This window comes from Podarcis filfolensis (genome assembly GCF_964270895.1).
Source record: "Podarcis filfolensis genome assembly, chromosome: 10".
NCBI lineage: Eukaryota > Metazoa > Chordata > Lepidosauria > Squamata > Lacertidae > Podarcis > Podarcis filfolensis.
Window position 1 is genome coordinate 18,190,228 of NC_139612.1, and position 21,903 is coordinate 18,212,130.

General features: G+C 45.1%; 1 protein-coding gene across 1 annotated transcript; it reads left to right on the top strand.

Moving 5' to 3' along the window:
- The first annotated feature begins 203 nt into the window (after positions 1 to 203).
- On the top strand, positions 204 to 20,181 carry GPR37 (G protein-coupled receptor 37). The gene is made up of 2 exons (XM_083574527.1): positions 204 to 2,397; positions 17,749 to 20,181. The coding sequence occupies exons 1-2, from the start codon at positions 1,369 to 1,371 to the stop codon at positions 18,565 to 18,567; spliced, it is 1,848 nt and encodes a 615-aa protein (XP_083430653.1). The 5' UTR covers positions 204 to 1,368; the 3' UTR covers positions 18,568 to 20,181.
- Positions 20,182 to 21,903: the final 1,722 nt, after the last annotated feature.

Here is a 21,903-nt window from a genome sequence, read left to right on the forward strand (position 1 = left end):
TTCCCAGGAGAGCATCCGCCCAAGAGAGAGAGAGGAAGACAAATAGGCGCCATGAAAAGAAACGCACGCGAGGCGCCTCTGGCTCGCTCCTCTTAGGATCTGGGGCGAGAGGGACAAGCGCCGATCGCCCCGGACCCCTGGGGGAGAGGCGCGTGCGCACTGCCGCCCGCTTCTCTTCCCGCCCCCTCTTCTCTCTTCTAGCTACAGAAGCCGCCACAAAGCGCGCAAGGAAGGGGAGCTCGCGTGAGCGCTCGGCGGAGGAGAGCGTAAGCCGCCAGGGGAAGCCGTGCGCTCGCGCCTGGTAGCCCGGAGGCGGGGAGAGAGAGAGAGAGAGGGAAGAGCCCAAGCTAAGAAAGCCGAGCCGAGCAGCGCCTCCCTCAGAGGCTTCCCAGAGCCGCGCACGGACAGCAGCAGCGGCGGCGGGTCTCTTCCTCTCCATCCGCCCAGCCGCTTAGACTGGAGGCAGCAGCAACACGTTGCTGTGGGCGCCGCTTCCAGCCAACTTGGCGCCGCTACCCGAGGCAACTTTGCGGGCGCCGGTGGGGCGGGAAGCCGCTCTCGTCTCATTGTTCTTCTTCTTCTGAAATGCTTCGTTCGGTGGCCGCCGCAGCTCCGCCTCAGCTCCTTCGCCGGCGCAGCCGTGGGGCTTCTCCTCCTTCCCAGGCGCACGGAGCGCCTTGATCGCGCGCGCGCGCAGGCGACCCACTCGTGTGTGCCATCCGCTGGGAGCGGCGACGATGGAGCGCTTGGCTCGCTGCTTCCCCCCGGGGATCGCGCCCCGACGGCGGGCCAGCGGCTGAGGGCGATCTCGGGAGGGCGCGAGCAAAACGCCCCCAGGCAACCGTCGCTGGGAAAGGCGGAGCGCCGGGTGGCTTTCCGTGCGCGGGTCCAGCAGGACCGTCTGCGCTTGCAGTCTCCATTCGCGATCGGGGTTGATGCAACTTTTGCAGACCTGTCCCGAGAGGCTGCAGGAGGGGGTGGAAAACACACCCACCCACCCCTCTCTTCTGGGCAAGGGGATTTATTTCTTTTAATTTTCTGGGTGAGGTTGGGATCTTCTCTGTCTCCAAATCGTGGATACATTTGCTGAGGACATGAGTCGAACTTGAAGCCTGTGCAAACGAAGGAACCGTATGGTTTATTATCCATCATTCTCCGGATCATTTTTTTCAGGTCAGCTCAGTGCTGTTTTTCTAGATCCTTGTTCTCTTATCATGGCAGTGGTGCTCATCTGAGCGTTGCTGGGACTGGAAAGGAGTCCTGAGTCCCAAGTTATGGGTGAAATGGGTGTGACTGGCAGCCCCACCAGCTTGGGCAGTGGGTGTTACTAAAGGAGCACTGGAGGGCACCCAGCTCCTACCCTAAACCATGCAGCTTGTCAAGACAACACCCCTTGGCTTGGCTTGGCTCCTGGGCGCCCTGTCTGCCTTTGCCCATGGAGCATCGCCCCAGGTGCCAGTGAAAGGAGATGGCCTTGATGTTGGCAGAAAGGGCAGGGAGTGTGGATCGTGGTGCCAGGCAGCCACTCCACTGCCCTGGCGAGTGGTGGCACCCAGGACTATGGGTGTTTCCCCTTTGGGGAGTGTTGCTCGGGCTTCCCTGCAGAAAGGGCATTTAGCCAGATCCAAGGCTACAGCTAGAGATTTGGGGGACTGGGGTCCCTTGGAGAATTATGATCGTGCCAGAGGTTGGACTGCAGCACAAACTGGCCAACAAAGAACTCACCTGCGGAAAGCCACACATCATTCCGATGGCCCTTCGGAAGGAGGTGGCGAGCGCCGGCTGAATAAAGACCTTTCTGTAGTCTTGGAGGTTGGGAGATACTCTGATCTTCCTGGGGCACAGGTACAGAAGAAGGAAAGCAGTAGAGACCCAGGAAGCATTCGTTCCAAAAGGCATGTAAGAAGCAAGAGGGGAGCTGAGCAGCCCCAGGATGGAGGGAGATCAGGAGAAGTCAAGGCTCTCGCAGATAGTCTTGTAAGGAACTTCAGTGACTCAATGGACAGCCAGATGACTCCTTCTCCTGGGCCAGAAAATGATTTCCCCCAGGCGTTGCCTTTGAATGGCTCCACAGCTGGCTCTTTCAGGAATGGTACATTCCGACCAGCCCGGGTCAAGAACCCTTTCTACCCGCTGACTGAGGAATCATATGGTGCCTACGCAGTCATGTGCCTGTCGATAGTGATCTTTGGCATTGGGATAATGGGCAACATGGCAGTGATGTGCATCGTGTGCCACAACTACTACATGAGAAGCATCTCCAACTCCTTGCTGGCCAACCTAGCCTTCTGGGATTTTCTCATCATTTTTTTCTGCTTGCCTTTGGTAATCTTTCAAGAGCTCACCAAAAAGTGGCTGCTGGACGATTTCTCTTGCAAAATTGTACCGTACATCGAGGTAAGCACAATGAATGCAATAACCTGTAATCTCATTTTTCCTGTTGCTCTTTGATGTCCCATATTTGCTGACAGTTAGTTAAGAATTATCCCTCTCCTGGGGTGAGACTTCTTCCAGGAACGTTCTGTTCACTCCCATCAGTTGTTCTTCATAACCTAATGGTTGGATGTTGTCATGTTTATTTGGAGACGTGAAATATTTCTGCTTGCTTATTTATTTGACTCAGGTGGTGCTTAGCGGCTTCATAATTCTTCCGCCCACCATTGACTAGTTCAGCGAGAGTATTTATGTTTTGAGTTGCTGTAGTCCTGTTGACTTCAGTGAGATCAGCACCTTGATTGTAAGCTCATGATGTGAATGTAAGTCGATTGAAGTTGGCTCTGATCCTCATGCATGGGGTCTTCCTTCTCTGCTGCATGTAAGGCTTGCTACCTGCACTCGCTTAGGGCATTTAGTAAGACAAGCTGTGTTTGGAAGATGGGATAACAATTTTTGGACGGTGCACCCCCTACAATTTGATTTCAAAAGCAGATTTGAAGTGGTTGGAATAAACCTTACTTGGAAATATATGTTTTACGGCTTTAGGTTGAACTGACCCCCCCACATAAAAACATTTAGATCGGTGTTTAATAGGCTTAAATCCAAATATTCCGCTTTAATTGATGGGCCGGGCTACCAAAACAAACACACTGTTAAAGGATGCCAATCCTGCACTCATAATAAAAAGGAACATAGAATCAGGGTACATCTAATTCAAATACATGCATGTATTCACAAGTGTGCATCAACTATATATGAAAGTACTTGATGTTCAAGAAGCCACACATAGTGTGGGGAGAGAAGTTGCCTATAACTCTTGCTCTTGCCAGATTTACTGCTGAAGACGAAAAATATTTTCATTCTCGAGTTGGAAAGTAATGGATTGAAGGATGTGGCTTGATAGTCAGAAAACCATCAAACTGATGGATGCATTATTAATGTAACTGGTTAGTTCCAAATCCCCCGCTTCTGTCTTCTTTTCTTTAAATGCCTCAGGTTCCACTTAAATCCTTGCTTCTTGGCAAGAGCACAGATACTCTGCCAGGCCTTCAGCCAGCTGGCCAGAATCCTACCACCATTCAGGTTGTCTGTTTTATTTATTTACTGGGGTGCGCACACACCACACACACACACTAAAGCTGGCTGATAGTGCTGTAGAGTAATTCTGGCAGGCTATACTACTCTGTGTGTGAGAGAAAGACAATATCTATTTACCGTATTTTTCGCTCTATAAGACGCACCAGACCACAAGACGCACCTAGTTTTTGGAGGAGGAAAACAAGAAAAAAAATATTCAGAATCTCAGAAGCCAGAACAACAAGAGGGATCGCTGCACAGTGAAAGCAGCAATCCCTCTTGCTGTTCTGGCTTCTGGGATAGCTGCACAGCCTGCTTTCGCTCACATTTCCCCTTACTTTTTAGGAGGGAAAAAGTGAGTCTTATAGAGCAAAAAATGCGGTAACCAACAGCAGTGGGGTAAGTGAAGATAAAAACCCCCACACTTCTCATTATATTTTAAGAAGGAGGTCCTGTTTGTTAAACATGAAACTATTCATTGAATTGTATTTAAATCTGACTGGCATGGGGATGGAAGAGTGGGTGTGAACTTTCTCTCTTTCTTCTCAATCCTGTTGTACTGGGAGGCGCACCGGCATGAAAATGCATTGCCCAACAACTTGTAACTGTCACAGCTTTGATTTGTGATGTATAAATGCTCTCCTTTAGGGTATAGCCCTAAACTGCATCACTCCTCATACAACACAGCTGTATTGAATAAATGTATCCCTTTTCACTGTGGAACCAGAGCTGTTTATAAAGTTAGATGTCCCAATAACAACTGCCAGTGTTCCTTTACTGTAGGTCTAGACATTGTCAGGCAATCGTCAATGAAATCCATATCTGGATTTTAACTGTGTAGTTGCTACGTTTGGTTTTGTTGTGGTTTCTTCACCGTAAGTCAATTCTGGGAGGATCTGTGATCCAGAAAAGCAGCACAGAGATTGTTTAAATGAGTGGCATGAAAATTTTCTATCTCTAAGAAAAGTCCCAATGGATCATGCTGAGGACTCATATCATCCTGTTTCCAACCACGTCCAACCAATTATTTCCAGGAAACCAATGGATATGAAGCCAACTGTGTATGTTGGATGACGAGTACCTTATTTACCTGTCCTGCCAATAAATATTTATTGGATGATCGACATTACAGAAGAGAGTAAACTATCTTTTCCCATTCACTTCCTCTGTATCATTCTTAATTACAACATATCCCTCTTTGTCCTCTGTTTTTATAAAGCTGGTTTGTGGGGAAAACCCCATGCTAAAGCAGAACTGGGCTTACTTTGCCCCATTTAGGTATTAGAACAGGCTCTCAACCTCGCCCCTCCAGATATTTTTGAGACTACAATTCCCATCATTCCTGACCACTGGTCCTGCTAGCTAGGGATCATGGGAGTTGTAGGCCAAAAACATCTGGAGGGTCGAGGCTGAGGAAGCCTGTATTGGAGTTTCCCCATGAATCTGGTATACTTGGAGCAGTGTTTCTGAGCCACCCGATTTAAGAGACTGTCTGATGTTATAAGTGAATAGAGGCTGGACAAATTGCCAACTTTGACCCTCTTAAGTAAGTGAGGTTCCCATCCCGCTTTGTGGGAGAGATCGGTGTTCATTCAGAGAAAACTCCCATGAATGACCTATGTTCTATAGCCTCCAGAGAGTACAAAGGCAGTAACCTAGCGCACTGTTGCTCAACCCATGCTCATGTTGCTGCATGCTCCTGTGCTGGTGAAGCAATTGGGTTATCGCTGGCAATTTAACTGTTGAGCCAAGTACTTCTCATCCTGCTGTGTTAAAAGAGTTGTTCTCTGAAGTCCAACCCGTATTTCATCTTTGAGGTATGATTGCCATTTCTCCCTTCTGGCTAGTTCCCATGTCATCAGTAATATATGGATATTTTTATTATTTAGGTAGGCTCAGTCACTGAATGCTTCCCACCCAAGCATCACCGGTGGCCTTGAAGGGAAAAAAAGGCTGGTAGGCACGATCACCTGAACTCTCATCTTATCTATATGCTCAAAAGATCCATTCATTACCAGTATGTCATGGGTGCTGGCTGAAGGGGAAAAGCTTTGTGGTGAGAACCACACTCAAATCTTTATATCAGTCGGCCCGAATCTGTTCTTATTAAGGAGTAGACTGCTAAAATACAGCCGTGCAATGTTTTTGAAGGTCTAAACAAAGATTTATGAAGAGTTTAACCAAGCTTGCCCCAACCTCTGCAGTATTCATGCCAAATAAATTATGGATTTCATGTTCGTTTCATGCCACAAAATCATGAAGATTTATTAAGGCCTTGGGCTTCTGGCATGTTTCCAGTATGAATCTCTAAGCTCCACCTGGGACAAGTTGTTAGGAATATTTGGGTGTGGTCTATTCTGTTGCATTAGTTTTGTAAAGTCTCTGGACCATAAACAAAAGCATTTTGCTGTGAGAGGAATTCTCTGTAAAGACTTAAAATCCAATTTTATGTTAATTTGCCTTTAGCTAATAAAAAAACCACACACAATGGAAAGCAGCTATTTAATTTCTAGTGTTTTCTCCTGAATTTATTCCCAAACTTTAATTTACTATGGAAACAGTATTATTCATATGCTGCATTTGCATTTTTCATTTGAAATCTTTTTTGTTAGTGGTGTAATAGGAAGTCTGCTTAAAAACAAAACAACTGAAAATTGTATACAGTTTAAATTGTGTATACCAAGTAAAATGACCATGCAGTTTGGAAAATGTATTGTTTGTGTTCTTCAGACAGTTTGCATATATTGTAAATTAGTAAGAGACTGCAAGAAATTGCTTCTCATAGCTGCAGCCTTGATGCATTTTCTACGGAGGTGTGCCCTTGATTTCTTTGGGAGTATTCCTGTGGAATGAAACTTGCAGCCTTAAATAGAACCAAAAAATAACAACAACATGTATCATTTAAGCTGCAGTCAATTGCTGTAGAGTAGATCCAGGGAAGAATTCATATAATAATAATAATAATAATAATAATAATAATAATAATAATAATAATAAAAAATTTATATCCCGCTCTCCCCAGCCGAAGCCGGGCTCAGAGCGGCTAACATCAAATGTATAACACATTAACATAAAATCAGACAATCAATTAAAATACATCCTCAAATCAGATCAGGATCAGAATAAAATCCAATCAGATGGCAACCCACAGATTAGGGTTGGGGACCTTAAGTGCTCACCAGGCCCAACTGTTTGTGCTGAACTTATATGGGCCTGTGAGAAAAATATAGATTGCAAACAGGTACAAATGGTTGTGACATGTTCTCACTCTAAAGGTATTATGCTATTCTGATCGTGTTTGGTAAGGTACTTATTTACAGGCCACTTCCACTGATAAAGGCCCCTTGGCTCACACTCACACAAACTTAAGTGATCTATAAATGACTCCTTTGGTGAGAGTTTTATTGATGCTGAATACATAATAGTACTTGTTAAGAGACACATCTCCTAGTAGGTGGATCAGATTATGAGCCTGCAAGTTAACCAACCAATTGCACCATAAGCAGGTGTATTTTACTTAGGGGGGTCTTCACTAATCCAAATTAACAATACTGCGTTTTCCCCAGTGCAGCTATTTGTGTTTTAATTACCCATCAGTACAGCTGAGTAGGCGCTAATTATGCAGAAAACTAGTAATGAGAACATGCAAAAAAAAGTACAAAATTTTATATATCCTTCTGCTTTATATATATTGTTAAAATGTTCTTTGCAATTACAGGCAACTCCCAATTTACATGGGGTTTACATTGCAAGGGACCACATGTTTATGGGAAATCGTGTATATTTGAAATGCCACTGAAAAAGCCTGTGGACGCCCCATTCTGCCCTCACCCTGTCCCCACTGTCTTCCACCCCTTTTATGACATTTTGGGGTCACTTCCAGGTTTGGTGGGACGCACATATCGAAGCGCCTAAAACGGTCGCTTCCTGTATTGTTTTCTGAATCTGCATTTTTTAATTTAAAGTATAGGCTGCCTTTTTGAGTTAAATGTTTTACCTCTGTGTAAAGTACACTCTCGGCTTGGCCACATGGAAATTTTAATTGATAGCAGAAGAAGTACTCAAAAATGTCCTATCTATATTAAACTCTGTCCCCACCATCACCTTCCCTTTGATTTTGTAATACAGTGGTACCTCGGGTTACAGATGCTTCAGGTTACAGACGCTTAAGGTTACAGACTCCACTAACCCAGAAATAGTACCTCGGGTTAAGAACTTTGCTTCAGGATGAGAACAGAAATTGTGCTCTGGCGGCGTGGCAGCAGCAGGAGGCCCCATTAGCTAAAATGGTGCTTCAGGTTAAGAACAGTTTCAGGTTAAGAACGGACCTCCTGAACGAATTAAGTTTTTAACCTGAGGTACCGCAGGTGGCGCTGTGGGTTAAACCACAGAGCCTAGGACTTGCCAATCAGAATTTCAGCGGTTCGAATCCCTAGGACGGGGTGAGCTCCCGTTGCTTGGTCCCTGCTTCTGCCCACCTAGCAGTTCGAAAGCACGTCAAAGTGCAAGCAGATAAATAGGTACCGCTCTGGCGGGAAGGTAAACGGTGTTTCCATGCGCTGCTCTGGTTCGCCAGAAGCAGATTAGTCATGCTGGCCACATGACCCGGAAGCTGTAAGCCGGCTCCCTTGGCCAATAAAGCGAGATGAGCGCCGCAACCCCAGAGTCGGTCACGACTGGACCTAATGGTCAGGGGTCCCTTTACCTTTACTGTACCACTGTACATTCCTTATTATCTTTTCAGGGCTCCTCAATGTCCCTATGCCACGTGAACAAATGCACATGGTGTATGATGCATTTTGAGGGATTATTCACATGCTTTTTATGTCTGGAGGGTGTGGTCATTCCCTCTGTGATATGCAGAGATATTGAGAACTATGACCTGGGGGACTTGCAGTGGATGGCGGAAGACTCTGAGAAGGCTAAGGGTCAGGGAGACACAGCAGTATCTTATTGAGAGCCCTGCTGGTCAAATGACACAGGCCTGCCACCTTCCTCTAGCTCAGTGGTGAGTCCCCTTCCATGCCTGTCTCCCTAGCTGCACAGAAATTTAAGCAAAGGTAAGGCGCCTTCGGTTCAATAACCAGCTCTTCCAGAGAGGTGGAGCCTACTACTCTCCAGAGAGGGGCAAGATCAGCTTGTACATCCCATTGCCTCATTATAAGATAAGGGCTGGAACTGCTTGGATAGGGCCAAATGGATTTGTCCAGGTGGGTTTTGAGGAGAGAATTCTGCAACAAACAGGCCTTCCCTCCACACACCTGGGCTGTCACAAAATGGCCATTTGTTTTACTGGTAAATAACGATAGTTATAAAGGCATGCTTATTCTTGGATCTAAAGCAGTGATGATGATGATGATGATGATGATGATGATGATGATGATAATAATACTAATAATAATTTATTTATACCCCTTCCCCATCTGGCTGAGCCTCCCCAGCCACTCTGGGCGGCTTCCAACAGAACATTAAAATACAATAACCTATTAAACATTAAAAGCTTCCTTGAACAGGGCTGCCTTCAGATGTCTTCTAAAAGTCTTGTAGTTTTTATCTTTGACATCTGGTGGGAGGGCATTCCACAGGGCGGGTGCCACTACCGAGAAGGCCCTCTGCCTGGTTCCTTGTAACTTGGCTTCTCGCAGCGAGGGAACCACCAGAAGGCCCTCGGAGCTGGACCTCAGTGTCCAGGCATAACGATAGGGGTGGAGACGCTCCTTCAGGTATACTGGACCGAGGCCGTTTAGGGCTTTAAAGGTCAGCACCAACACTTTGAATTGTGCCTGGAAACGTACTGCGAGCCAGTGTAGGTCTTTCAAGACTGGTGTTATATGGTCTTGGCAGCCGCTCCCAGCCACCAGTGTAGCTGCCGCATTCTGGATTTGTTGTAGTTTCCAAGGTCACCTTCAAAGGTAGCCCCACATAGAGCGCATTGCAGTAGTCCAAGCGAGAGATAACTAGAGCATGCACCACTCTGGCGAGGCAGTCCGCAGGCAGGTAGGGTCTCAGCCTGTGTACCACATGGAGCTGGTAGACAGCCGCCCTGGACACAGAATTGACCTGCACCTCCATGGACAGCTGTGAGTCCAGAATGACTCCCAGGCTGCGCACCTGGTCCTTCAGGGGCACAGTTACCCCATTCAGGACCAGGGAGTCCTCCACAACCGCCTGCCTCCTGTCCCCCAAAAACAGTACTCTGAACGTGTCCAGAGGAGGGCAACCAAAATGGTCAAAGGCCTGGAAACGATGCCTTATGAGGAACGGCTAAGGGAGCTGGGCATGTTTAGCCTGGAGAAGAGGAGGTTAAGGGGTGATATGATAGCCATGTTCAAATATATAAAAGGATGTCACATAGAGGAGGGAGAAAGGTTGTTTTCTGCTGCTCCAGAGAAGCGGACACGGAGCAATGGATCCAAACTACAAGAAAGAAGATTCCACCTAAACATTAGGAAGAACTTCCTGACAGTAAGAGCTGTTCGACAGTGGAATTTGCTGCCAAGGAGTGTGGTGGAGTCTCCTTCTTTGGAGGTCTTTAAGCAGAGGCTTGACAACCATATGTCAGGAGTGCTCTGATGGTGTTTCCTGCTTGGCAGGGGGTTGGACTCGATGGCCCTTGTGGTCTCTTCCAACTCTATGATTCTGTGATTCTATGATTCTACTTCTGTCTTGTCAGGATTCACCCTCAATCTGTTAGCCGCCATCCATCCTCCAACCGCCTCCAGACAATTCGTTGCAACCAGTTATACAAACAGAAGCAGTGTACTTCATTAGTCCACCTTCTAAATTGCTTTGTGTCTTGTTCTTCTACTACTACTACTAATTTATTATTTGTACCCTGCCCATCTGGCTGGGTTTCCCCAGCCACTCTGGGCGGCTTCCTATTCATGGCACCTTTGCAGTGTGGGGAGGACTGGAGCATAGTTACTCAGTGCTCCACAATACTAAAGTATTTGTTGAAGTGGTTCAAAGCGAATTTGGCAGAGAAAATTGGATTGGGCTTCCAGCACAGGTCGGCAAGTTGTGTGTGTCATAAGATCGATAGGTACACGGCTAATGTAGTTGGCTAATACTACGTCGCACATTTTCTTTTCTTAAAAAGCCTGAAGTTCCATTTAAATCCTTGCTTCCTGGCAAGCATTCCAAGTGTTCTGCCAGCCAAGCTTTTGACCAGCTGGTAAGATTTGTTTTTGATCATTCAGATATTAGAAAGGCTTGTGTCTCTCACTGTTCATTTCCCAGTCCCCTCCCCTCATCTTAAAAGATGTGAGTGAGGAAAAAGTAACAGCGAAGCTGGCTCTTTGTGATCCACAAATACTTGTATCGGGCTTAAACTCTGAATGTTGAGATTTCAAAACAGAAAGGGATTTGTCTTAGACTTGGCAGAAAACAGAGGTCAGCAATATTTGGGGAGTAAAAAAGCTACATTTGTTATCTCTGTGCTACAGAATTAGTTCTGCCTGTGCTGGCCTTGGCATTAAGCTCCCTTGTGAGTTTACACAGTAGAGGATGGCAGGATTGCTCTTTAAAATTGAAAAGGAATATCGGAAGCTGTACATAGGAGTTCAACTTTCTAGCTCAGTGTTATCTCTCTAGGGTTTCAGACGGTGGTCTTTTCCCAGCCTTACCTGGCGATTCTGGGAATTGAACCTGGCACATTCTGACACGCAGAGCAGATCCTGTACCACTGCCTTTCCTGTAGCACAGAAACAGCAAGGCAACAGTACCAATAGCATCATGATGCTAGTTTGAAGGAGCTTGTATGCCAACAGCTTGTAAGACCTCAGTACCACTTCTGATGCCAACTTGGCAAGTTGGTCAAAGCATCTACGTGCAGCCAGTCCACCAACAGAATCCCTGGTCTTAGGTGCCCTGTAGATGTCACTCCAGCTGTGTGTAAGCTACGTGCCAATTCTGGGGAAAAGATGGTTGTATCATACAGACACAGCTGCAAGTTGCAGCGTGTCTCTGTTAATGGGAAAGCAGCTCCAATGCTCTTGAAGAAGAAGAGTTTGGATTTGATATTCCGCTTTAGCACTGCCCGAAGGAGTCTCAAAGCGGCTAACATTCTCCTTTCCCTTCCTCCCCCACAAGAAACACTCTGTGAGGTGAGTGGGGCTGAGAGACTTCAGAGAATTGTGACTAGCCCAAGGTCACCCAGCAGCTGCATATGGAGGAGCAGAGACGCGAACCCGGTTCCCCAGATTACGAGTCCACCGCTCTTAACCACTAGACCACACTGGCTCTTGAGGCCACATCTAACACAAATGCGATATCAAGTGAACTGGGAAGGGGCAAATCATAGTGCAGACCAGGGGTCCTCAACCCTTCTATCCCTAGGGCCGAGTTGAGATGGCTGAAAATGGTCACAGTCACAGAATACAGTCACAGAATACTGGCACGGAGGTAGATTTTGGCATAATCAGTTGGCAGTTACTGACTTCACTTTCTACTGATATCTAATCCACCTTTGGAAATTTACTTTAAAATTTGCCACAGCGTTTTCCTTACAGGCAAGGTGTTCCATAGTGCAGCTTTCCTCAACCTTAACTGCAGACATTTACCCTGGAGCTAACGTGACTCAGACACTCCATTTTAGTCAGAAGCTGCTGATCCAGAAACTATAAGCAGAGAGAGCTTTTTCTTTTATATTTTCCCTTCCTCACATGCTTCTTACCAATCTCCTGTAATTTCGTCTCCTTTTCTCCTTTCCCACTCAGCTTGCACCTTATTCCCACCCTCAAACTGCCAGATTCTTTCATTCCTCCTCCCTGTTCTTTTCACATTCACTTCTTCCTCCTCTAGCACCCTTCTTCCCTTATCTCCTTCTTTCCAATTCCCAATGTATTTATCAATCTTGTTGTTGCTAGTAGTATAATAATAAAAATAACAAGGGCCATTTCATCTCACTTGCCAGTTTCCTTCAACACCTCCACTGACTCTTTTCCCTTAGAGGAGGAACACCTTCCTTTCTGTCCTTCCTCCCTGAATTTTCCTGCCTCCCAGACACCTTCACTCAGCATTCAGGGGGGTTCTGGTGTTGGCATTGGCTTGTTACCATGTAAATATGTGGTAAAAAATTAAGAAATGAGCCCCCAAACACCAGTTTGTCCTAGGTCTGAAAAGGTTGAAAATAACCAGGTTTAAATCAATTTATTTTGTTTGTGTAAATTATGAACCACTTTGTCTTTTCATAAACTAACTGTCTCCCATTTTCACTTGGTCTATAGTCAGTTCCCAAAGAAACCATTGGAACAAATGCTAATTTGAGAGTGGACCAATCTATCTCATTCGCGTTTGTGTGTGTGTATTCACAGTTTTATTTTGTTGATATTTTACGGTTGATGTGAACTTTCTTGAAGAACCCAGGCTGCATTCACATGGCAGTTTATTCCGTTTTCGTGGTGTTTCCCTAACTGTAGGGACTCTAATGGAAGATAGGGCAAGTTTAGTGCTCATTTTTTGCTTCCACAAAAGAATGTTTGCAAATAATATGGGAATGAGTGCTAATCTTGTACTATATTCCGCCAAGGTAACGGCTCTGTAGTTAACAACTGGATGCAAACCGGTCTTTCTTGTTTTTGTAAAAAAATAGGGAACTTTGGGGATTCCTAGACTGGGGGTCAGCAACCTTTTTCAACCATGGTCCGGTCCACCATCCCTCAGACCATGTGGTGAGCCGGACTATATTTTTTGGGGGGAAATGAATGAATTCCTATGCCCCACAAATAACCCTGAGATGCATTTTAAATAAAAGCACACATTCTGCTCATGTAAAAACACCAGGCAGGCCCCACAGATAACCCAGAGATGCATTTAAAAGGACACATTCTACTCATGTAAAAACACGCTGATTCCCGGACCGTCTGCGGGCCAGATTGAGAAGGCGATTGGACCGCATCTGGCCCCCGGACCTTAGGTTGCCTACCCCTGTCCTAGACCTTTTCTGCCCCATTCCTCTGTCCCTCTAACAAAGGGAGTCAGGGGTGTTCTAATGAAACATTTCTCTTGCTCTCATCCAGCGCTAGACATTTCAGAATCCTGACTATATTAGGGCAGCTTTGTCTTCAAGCGTGATCTTAGGAGTGATCTTAGGGTGATCTTAGGAGTTACAGGCAAGAAAGAATTCCATACAGGACGTTGGGCTGGCAGAGAAGAGAGGGAGCGCCTTCTCTATTCCCAGCCTAGAAATTTAGCAGGCTACTGCAGAAGAGAGCAGCATCTAACTTGCCTCTTCTGCCAGCAGGCTAGTAATTTCTGTGGACTTATTTACAAGGCTGTGTTTGAGGCAGGTGGGTGGAGTCACTGCACATAAGGCATTCAAAGGTGCCGGATTCTGTTGCTTTAGCAATACAGTGGTACCTCGGGTTAAGTACTTAATTCATTCCGGAGGTCCGTTCTTAACCTGAAACTGTTCTTAACCTGAAGCACCACTTTAGCTAATGGGGCCTCCTGCTGCCGCCACACTGCCGGAGCATGATTTCTGTTCTCATCCTGAAGCAAAGTTCTTAATCCGAGGTATTATTTCTGGGTTAGCGGAGTCTGTAACCTGAAGCGTATGTAACCTGAAGCGTATGTAACCCAAGGTACCACTGTAAAAAGGAATGCAATATAATGAAATGATGACAATTATTAATACAGGTTTTTTTTTAAAAAAAGCTGCAGTTGATAAGACTTTCTGTACTGTCACACAAAACTTTAATAAGGGGCACAGCAATAGTTGGTACGTACTTCAGCACTTACATCAGCTCACTGGTATATCACTCGCAACGTGTCTTTTGAAGTGGGTTAAAAAAATTAATCTCATTCTGTCATAAGAACTACTCGGTGAGGTTTTAAGCAATTGTGCAATTTCTGTTTCAGAGCCCAGAGACTGAAACCGTGAGATGATTGAAACTTGGCCTTGATGTCAGTTGAGCTAATAGTTAAATGTATGGGAATATGCTATTAAGAATTTACTGGTTTTGAAGCCAAGGTTACAAGACTTAATTTTTTCTGTTTTAGTAGCTCTGTGATGTTGTAAAAAAAACAAACCACAACCAACTTATTTGTTAGCTATTTTAGCCCTGGCCCATTCTTTTGACCTAAGTTTTACTACCTCAGAATGAGGGCATATGTTTTCCCCTTCTCAATTAAACTACACATTTGGTTTGTGTTTGCTAAGCTTTTTCCTTCGACTGTATCCTTGACAGTTTAACTCACCAAATTAATAGATTTGCCTACCAAAAAAAATAATATTTACCGTTCTTCAGCTGTGGCATAATTAAGCATGTCTCTCATTGCAGGGCTCCATGATTCTTGAGAAGAAATATCAGAATTGCTCAGTTGAGCTAGAGTTTACCAGGTTTTATCCTAAGTGCCTCATATTTCGCAGGGATATTGACTTTTAGCAATCAGATATGCCCATTAAATGCTGAAGGCCAATGTGTGGGATACATTTCTATAATTGCATATAATTACACACTCTGTCCTTGCGGAACTTTTTATGAGATGTACATAAACAAGAATATTTCAAAATTATGATGGGAATCTGCCTTCCTTTTGAAATGTGCCTGCTATAGAATCTTAATTATCTCAGCAAACATTAAATAAGCAAAAAATTACAGTCAGCTGCCCAATATTTTAAGGGTGTTCTTTTTTAAAAAACTGATGTACTATGTGGATGCTGGGCTAATTTATAATAAAGCAATCCTCTGGGGGAGGGGGAGAAGAAAAATCTTTAGCAGTTCCTGTTTGTATTCCATCAAAGCTCCAGTGCATCTTGACAGAGATTTATTTTAAAAAAACAACCTTCGGAAGAGCCACCTTTCAGTATTAAAAACTATGGGAAATTTGCATAGAGTAAACCGGAAGCAATAAGAGCACATGCAAAAGGTCTAGGCCTGGGTGGTTGTCAGGGAACTGCCATCGGAACTAGAGGAGGAGGCGAGGCTCCACAGCGATGCTGGAGAGGGGCCAAGCAGGGAGAGAGGCAGGTCTCCGGCTGGGGAAGAAAATCAGCGCAACACCAGGGATAGAGGGGGGCCGATGGGGGAAGCAGAGAGGAGGCTCCAGGACTCTTCGCAGGAGACCAGCGAGGAGAGCACAGGTCCTCCGCTGCCCATACCCACCCTGCGCAGAAGACTTCCGCGCAGGGAAAGTAGGCGGCGACTTGGCGTCAAAGAACTTTTTTGCTGGAAGAGGTTCAAGAAACGCCCACTGGCGGATTCTGCTAGTGACTGAACAGCCACGGAGTGGATGGCTGTCCAGACAGAAACGGTTTAACCAGGCAACCTAGCCCAGAGCGGCGGTAACTTACGCACAAGCAACCCCTAAAGCCATTACAGTGGTGTATCAATATATTGCTTGAAACCAAATTGCGAGAGTGGTTTTAGAATTTCCGGTCACGCAATGTATCGAGAATCCCCAACACGTCACAGTGACCACCTGGCAGCCTGCAAAGGCAGTTTGCGTCTCCTGAGCCTAAAAGTTCAGGCTAGCATAGGGTTACCAGACGTCCCTGGTTCCCGGGGACAGTCCCCGGATTTGCAAATCTGTCCCTGGACAAATTCCATCCCTGGAATATCCCCAGATTTGCAAATCTGTTCCTGGGAAACGTGGCAGCGGCAGCCTCAGCAGCTTGGAGCCAGCCCAGTAGCACAGTTGGCTCTGGCTGGCTTCAGGAGCTGCTCACTGCTGTGGCGCCCGCCATTTTTCCTCACCGGAAGTCCCCATATGATGTGTCTTGTGTGCATATTATGTGTCTTGCGCGATCTCCTGTTCCCTTCCCCCTTTGTTTTGACTGATCGGGGGAGGCTCGGGAGTGGCGGCCGGCCAGCCATTGCCCAGTTTTTTAAAAACTCTGTGCATTTATGTTTCACAGGGTGCGAAAGAAGGGCTTTGCACCTTTACAGAATATACATGTATGCTTGGGTCCAGGGTCTTTTGCCTCACCATCCCCACTACTGACTCCCTGCTGCTACTCAGCTTCAAAAAAATAAAATAAAGTGTCCCTGGATTCATTGAAAAAAATCTGGTAAGCATAGGCTAGCAGTGAGGTTCGGGCACCGTGTTTCCATTTACCTGCCAGGGACAAATACAAAGCACACTAGCCCAATAAATCTCCAGAGCAAAGGGCAGGAAGTGGCGCACTCAGGGACGGAACAGTGGCTCTCGGTAGCTGCCGCTTGCATGCTGAGAGACTGTCGTGACAAGCCATGGCTGGCTGTTTCAGGGAGGCCAGAGGCTCCACAGTGCCCTGCCATGCGGTACCCCAGCTGATGCACTCTGCCAGGATCTCTTAGATGATTCTGGTGTTAGTCTGTCGTAGTTTGTATGTTAATATGTGTTAATTGTGCCTGTTGATGGATAGGGTAGATATTTCTACAGTAGAGAAATAACTGGCTTGTGGGTCAGGCTAGCAGCCATCTTGAAATCTAGTGCTGAATATTGTATGCCTTTAAGTGAGGGGTAGCCAAAGTGGAGCCCTCCCGGTGTTAGTGTTTAGTCGTTTAGTCATGCCTGACTCTTCGTGACCCCATGGACCAGAGTACGCCAGGCACTCCTGTCTTCCACTGCCTCCCACAGTTTGGTCAAACTCATGCTGGTAGCTTCAAGAACACTATCCAACCATCTCGTCCTCTGTCGTCCCCTTCTCCTTGTGCCCTCCATCTTTCCCAACTTCAGGGTCTTTTCCAGGGAGTCTTCTCTTCTCATGAGGTGGCCAAAGTATTGGAGCCTCAGCTTCAGGATCTGTCCTTCCAGTGAGCACTCAGGGCTGATTTCCTTCAGAATGGATAGGTTTGATCTTCTTGCAGTCAGTCCATGGGACTCTCAAGAGTCTCCTCCAGCACCATAATTCAAAAGCATCAACTCCCATTACACCATACTCTCTTGGCCATGCTATGATGATGATGATCTTATTATGCGTACCCTGCCCATCTGGCTGGGTTTCCCCAGCCACTCTGGGCGGCTCCCAACAGAATTAAAAGCACAATAAAACATCAGACATGAAAAATTTCCCTAAACAGGGCTGCCTTCAGATGTCTTCTAAAAGTCAGATAGTTGTTTATTTCCTTGACATCTGATGGGAGGGCATTCCACAGGGCGTGCAGCACTACCGAGAAGGCCCTGCAAGTTGAGACTGATGGGAGTTGAAGTTTGGAGCGCATCATATTGACTGTCTCTGCTCTCTATTAAGGTGCATATTTCAAGTCCTCGTTCATATTTAAACTCACTTTTGTATTTCTCCCTACCCAGGTGGCGTCCCTTGGAGTAACTACCTTCACGTTATGTGCCCTCTGCATAGACCGTTTCCGTGCTGCCACGAACGTGCAGATGTATTATGAGATGATTGAAAACTGTACGTCAACAACCGCCAAGCTGGCTGTTATATGGGTCGGGGCTCTATTGCTGGCGCTCCCTGAGGTGGTTCTGCGCCAATTGACTAAGGAGAACTCTGAAGCCAGTGGGAGCCCTCCTGTGGAAAGGTGCGTGGTGAAGATCTCTCCCCACTTGCCTGACACCATCTACGTTTTAGCCCTCACGTACGACGGCGCAAGGCTCTGGTGGTATTTTGGCTGTTACTTTTGCTTGCCTACTCTCTTTACCATTACTTGCTCTTTGGTGACGGCACGGAAAATCCGAAAGGTGGAGAAGGCCTGTACGAGGGGAAACAAGCGACAAATTCAGCTGGAAAGCCAGATGAACTGCACGGTCGTGGCTCTGACCATTTTATATGGTTTCTGCATCATTCCTGAAAACATCTGCAATATTGTCACCGCCTACATGTCCACGGGGGTGTCTCAGCAGACTATGGACCTCCTGCACCTTATTAGCCAGTTTCTGTTGTTCTTCAAATCCTGTGTGACTCCGGTTCTCCTTTTCTGTCTTTGTAAACCATTCAGCCGAGCCTTTATGGAGTGTTGCTGTTGCTGCTGTGACGAGTGCATCCAGAAATCCTCAACCGTGACAAGTGATGATAATGACAATGAATATACTACAGAGCTTGAACTCTCCCCTTTCAGTACTATACGTCGTGAGATGTCCACATTTGCCTCTGTTGGGACTCACTGTTAGCTCACCCTTTTGATCAACACGCAGGTCCAACTTGCAAAAATCTGTCGGGGTTGTTCTGTCGACTTCAGTGGGATCCTGGGTTTTGCAATTTGATTTGATTTCAACATAGTTTATGTTGAGAAACGAGAAGCAAATGGAAGTCCTGTAAGGCCGACTGTAAACTGGTTTGCATATTAACATATTTGCTTTGAGAAATAAGTTTTAATCACTAAAAACAAAGACGTACTGCCAATGTGGAGTTATAAATCATTTCATATATGGTGCTAGCGCTCTGTGTCTGAAGGGAAGGTAGAAGCCACTCCTATGTATCATTTAATTTAATTTTCTGCTAGATATTATTTTGGCTGCTAAAACAAAAAACTACATTGAGAATGATCCAGCTTATGGTAAGCATTTCTGTTGTCCCAGGGAATGGCGCATGAAGCCATCACCTTGGTGAAGCTATGGAGGTCTGATTCTAAGTCAGTTCCTGGATGAACGACCGTGTGGGAACCATACTTACGTTGCCTTCAGTTCCATGTTGGAAAAAAGATGGGAAATAAATGAAGGAGAGGAAGAAATAATGCTTGAATCCTAATCACAGTTAACCTAAGAACCTTCACTGAACACAGTGAAGTTGCTTGTGAGTAAATGTGCATATGATTCTGCAGTTGTGCCATCGGTTCCCCTGTAGCAATTAGTGGTCGACAAATACTAATAATCCCATTGATTTCAGTGGGAGAAAATGAAGCATATTCTTAAATCTCCTTCAGGACTTGAAATTGTTTAACATAGGCTGAACCATGCACATTGTTTTCCCTATTCCCCCCCCCCCCCCAAAAAAAACTAAGTTTTATGGAAATATATAGTTTGAAGTATTTAAGAATAGTTTGAAGCCCCTTTTATGGGACATTAATTGGTTATTTTAAAAATAGTATAAAATACTTGAGTTTCATACTTTGCTGAGCAGCTTTTTAACGGCTCTACCAAATTATTTCCACAATGAGGAAAGCCGTCATTTGTTTCTTTGCATTAACTGCAAAACTGAATGAGTCATAATTGCATAGCACTCTTGGCGATAACTTGTCTTGATAGCAGAAGGCTGATTCTCTCTTCCTATATGAGTAGCAATTGTTTATTTTTATTTTTAAACAGCACTAGTGCAGACTATATTTACAAATGTATGCCTGGCTTCTTGGTGCCTGCCCTTCTCTGGATACCTCTAGTTGCACATTATTGCACTGAATTGGAAGTCAAGAGATATCTGCACAGTGGCTTCCCAATCTTGTATATCTAAAGGAAATAACCTGCGTTATTAAAATGAATCCCATAATTTTTCAATGTACAATGTACAGTCAGAAGATTTGATATTTCTACAATGGGTATTTCCTTTCTAACACATAGATGTAGACTAAGTTATTATGTTCTGTTCAATCCATGGAATTTCCACTCCCATCAGGGTGTATTGCCTGTAATTCCATTATTTTCTTTTTACAGTGTTTTTTTTTTTGTTTTTTACACTAAGGGTATGTCCTCTGTGTGTATAATTCCTGCTGTAAGTGATGGTGCTGTTGTAGGGGGTGAGATGTAAGAATTTGCTACAGAATTAGTGACAATAAATTTGAAGGCTTGCAATGTGTGGTGCATAATTTCCGCCCTTCACTCCCGGTTTTCATTAAAAACATAAATTGAGTCAAATTTCAGAAAATTTGATGGACTGTTTTGCTGGCTGTCTCATGTCTTATGCAAAATCTCTACTAAGCTGGCACCATTTATTTACTACTACAATGAAGAGAAATGGAAAAAGTCAGGGGTTTTTTCATTCAGTAACTGGATACAACTTGAGTGGAATACAAGCATTCCACCTGTGGAGGAATAGTGTGGCAGACAGAAAGATCCCCTCTCCACTCTTCTGTGTGCTATTCTGAAAGTTCTTCCAGCCCCTCGAATCCAATTTGGGGGGCATGCGGGGAGGCGAGATCCATTACACAAGACTTCTGATGGGGCTTGTTAGCTGAATTCCACCTTTTATATTTGGGCCATCTTGAAGTATAGAGAGAGAGAGAGAAAACTTATTGAATTTGTGAATAATACACCTATCGTTTCCATGAGATGCATTTAATGTTCACCTGGCAAGGAATGGGGTGGTGGTGTCATTGTCCTTTGTCCTTAAGATTAAAAATGCAAGGTTTTTTTGAACTATTTATGTTCCTGATGCACTTCATTCATAGATTTCTTATTCAATCACTTCCAGGTGTGCTAAAAAATAACTAAAAGGACATGACTTAACAGCAGCAAGGAAGCCAGAATAATGTGACTCAAAATTAGGCAAAACTAGGACAAAGTTTTACAAAAGATTGCCAGTTTTTTTTATTTTCTGCAGCCTCTTAAAGGACAACCAGGCACACAGCAATTAAACTGGTGTAACTTTTACACCTTAAATCCATGCCGGAAAAGGCTTTTTTGTGTCACTTTGCTGTTAAGAACAAAAAAATAAAGGCCACTTATTGTTGAATTCAGTTGGTAGTGGAACAAGATAAAAATGGGTGAGGTTGCACAGTCAGCAAGAGGTACTTGAAGCATAGTATCATGTTTCATGAAGCTTGGGGCTCGGGGAGGTGGTGAATACGGTCAGTCCGACTTTCTTCTGGGCAAGCCAAGTCAGGCCATAGCTAAATGATAGAGCACCTGCTTTGCATGCAGAAGGTACTGGGTTCAATCCCTGGCATCTCCAGGTAGGACTGGAATGCTCCCTGTCTGAAACTTGAGAGCCACTGCTTGTCATTGTAGACAACATTGACTCCATATAAAGCAGCATCCTATGTTCCCATGTCAGGTTTCTTTAGCAGAGGGATTTCAGGACCATGGACAGCTCTTGGTGGGTCCTGCCTGCTGGAGCTCTGGGTCCTATTGCAACTAACGGAGGAACGTTGCCTCTGCAGACATCTGAAGCTATCTGAAATCTTTTGTAGGCTTTTGGATGCCTGTTCTGTAACTGGCCCCACCTTTCTGAGGGAGGTGCTGGCTTTGTTTACTAAAGGGTACAGTGGTACTTCAGGTTAAGAACTTAATTCGTTCTGGAGGTCCGTTTTTAACCTGAAACTGTTCTTAACCTGAGGTACCACTTTAGCTAATGGGGGCCTCCCGCTGCCACTGCGCCGTTAGAGCACGATTTCTGTTCTCTCTCTCTCTCTATACATTTTATTCATTTTTAACATACTAATTATCATTCATACAACAAAACTTCTCATCTTATACAATAATTTTTGGACTTCCGTCAACACCTCTGATGATTTTCCATTCTTATCACTTATTATGCATTTCTTAATTTCATATTACCTTTAATTATCTTTAACT

What these genes read in the sequence shown, in the direction of transcription:
- GPR37 (XM_083574527.1), top strand. Translation starts at nt 1,369, where the DNA reads ATGCAGCTTGTCAAGACAACACCCCTTGGCTTGGCTTGGCTCCTGGGC. An exon ending in AAATTGTACCGTACATCGAG is followed by an intron (nt 2,398 to 17,748) that starts GTAAGCACAATG and finishes CTCCCTACCCAG; the next exon opens with GTGGCGTCCCTTGGAGTAAC.